This window comes from Mustela putorius, unplaced genomic scaffold (assembly GCF_011764305.1).
Source record: "Mustela putorius furo isolate JIRA1106 unplaced genomic scaffold, ASM1176430v1.1 tig00003845_pilon_pilon_pilon, whole genome shotgun sequence".
Classification (NCBI taxonomy): Eukaryota; Metazoa; Chordata; class Mammalia; order Carnivora; family Mustelidae; genus Mustela; species Mustela putorius.
The window spans coordinates 95,986,188-95,988,168 of NW_025421998.1; the positions used below are offsets into that span (position 1 = coordinate 95,986,188).

The window sequence follows — 1,981 nt, forward strand, 5'->3', positions numbered from 1 at the left end:
TTTGGGAGTTCTTTGCCTAAGTCTTGACCCTTTCTTGGAAGTTTCAACTTTTACATTAAAAGTTCAACCAAGAAGGTAACCAGTTCTGGGGAGGAGGGGGCGCTGGCTAGTAGGTATAAAGAGAAAACCTTTCTCCAAACTCATTTTGAGATAAGTAACTCTAATTTTTGTTGATTCTCCAGCTCTGACCTTTTCTCATTCTTCAGTCCTTGATAAACTGTCACTGAGAAATGGGAAGCAACCATTCAGGGGTCTCCGAGTTCATCTTGGTAGGACTCCAGCTCAGTGCAGAGATGGAAGTCTCCCTCTTCTGGATCTTCTCCCTGTTCTACATCTTCAGTCTGTTGGCAAATGGCATGATCTTTGGGCTCATCTGTCTGGACCCAAGACTGCACACGCCCATGTACTTCTTCCTCTCACACCTGGCCATCATTGACGTGTCCTACGCATCCAATAATGTCCCCAAGATGTTGGCAAACTTAGTGAATCAGAAGAGAACCATCTCCTTTGTTCCATGCATAATGCAGACGTTTCTCTATTTGGGTTTTGCTGCGACAGAGTGCCTGATTTTGGTGGCGATGTCTTATGATAGGTTTGTGGCCATCTGCCACCCCCTCCAGTACTCTGTCATCATGAGCTGGAGAGTGTGCTTTGTTCTGGCTGGCACTTCCTGGGTGTTTAGCTTCCTCTTGGCCCTGGTCCATTTAATTCTCATCCTGAGGCTGCCCTTCTGTGGGCCTCATGAAATCAACCACTTCTTCTGTGAAATTCTGTCTGTCCTCAAGCTGGCCTGTGCTGACACGAGGCTCAACCAAATGGTCATCTTTGGGACCTGTGTGTTTATTTTACTGGGGCCCCTCTGCTTGGTGCTGGTGTCCTATTCATGCATCCTGTTTGCCATCCTGAGGATCCAGTCCGGGGAGGGCCGCAGGAAGGCCTTCTCCACCTGCTCCTCCCACCTCTGTGTGGTGGGGCTCTACTTTGGCAGCGCCATTGTCATGTACATGACTCCCAATTCCAGCCACCCTGAGGAACAACAGAAGATCCTTTCCCTGTTTTATAGCCTTTTCAACCCTATGCTGAACCCATTGATCTACAGCCTGAGGAATGCAGAGGTCAAGGGCGCCCTGAGGAGAGTGCTGTACAAGCAGAGGCACATGTGAGGGACAGTGAAAATCAACATGGTAGGTGGCATTTTTTCACCTTATGCTATAATAAGTACCATGTTAAAATAGAATATTTTATACCTAAATATACAACCTGAAGCCATATAGAATTTAGAAAATAAAATAGATTAATAGCTTCATGACCATAGGTATGCAAAGATTCTTAGAGATGATCTAAGAAGCAAAGACAGAAAATTTGAAGTATTAGTAAATATTAGACCTTTTCAAAATTAATCCTTGTGATCATCATTGTCACTATGAAGAAACAAGAAATGCAAATCACAGACAAAGTGTTCTGTATTTTTTTAAATGTTATGGTGATTTGGGTATGCCACATAAGGAGACACAGGGAAGTGTCAGAGAAACACAAAGTTTGTTGTCCTCACAGGTCCTGGTGTAGGAGGTCCTCACAAGTCCTAGAGAAGGACCTCGTAAGTCCTAAATGCACTCCTCACAGGACAATGTAGGAAAGACACCAGGATGGTCAGGAGACAGAAGACAGGAACAAGGGAAGATTTATATCATTGCCTTCATGGGCTATTTCACAGAAAGCACCCAATAAAGGGTTATATAAGGATAAGCTAGAGTTCCTATAATGGGTAAATCTTTCCTATATACAGACAGGGCATCATGGAGAATGATGGTCCAGGAGAATTCTAGGGCTGAAAATTCCTGTGATCTTCAGAGCTCAAGTTACCTTACTTCCACAATAATCTCCTTTAAATCTGTCTGGTTCCTCCTCTGCCTTAAGCTATTGAATGCTGTGTAATAGTATGTCCTTCTTTTGCACTTTCTTTTGCAAAATTCAACATACC

General features: G+C 43.9%; 1 protein-coding gene across 1 annotated transcript; it reads left to right on the top strand.

Annotated features, from left to right (window-relative positions):
* The first annotated feature begins 228 nt into the window (after positions 1-228).
* Positions 229-1,163, top strand: LOC123394840 (olfactory receptor 2A5-like). The gene has a single exon (XM_045089520.1). The coding sequence runs from the start codon at positions 231-233 to the stop codon at positions 1,161-1,163; it is 933 nt and encodes a 310-aa protein (XP_044945455.1). The 5' UTR covers positions 229-230.
* Positions 1,164-1,981: the final 818 nt, after the last annotated feature.

What these genes read in the sequence shown, in the direction of transcription:
- LOC123394840 (XM_045089520.1), top strand. Translation starts at nt 231, where the DNA reads ATGGGAAGCAACCATTCAGGGGTCTCCGAGTTCATCTTGGTAGGACTC.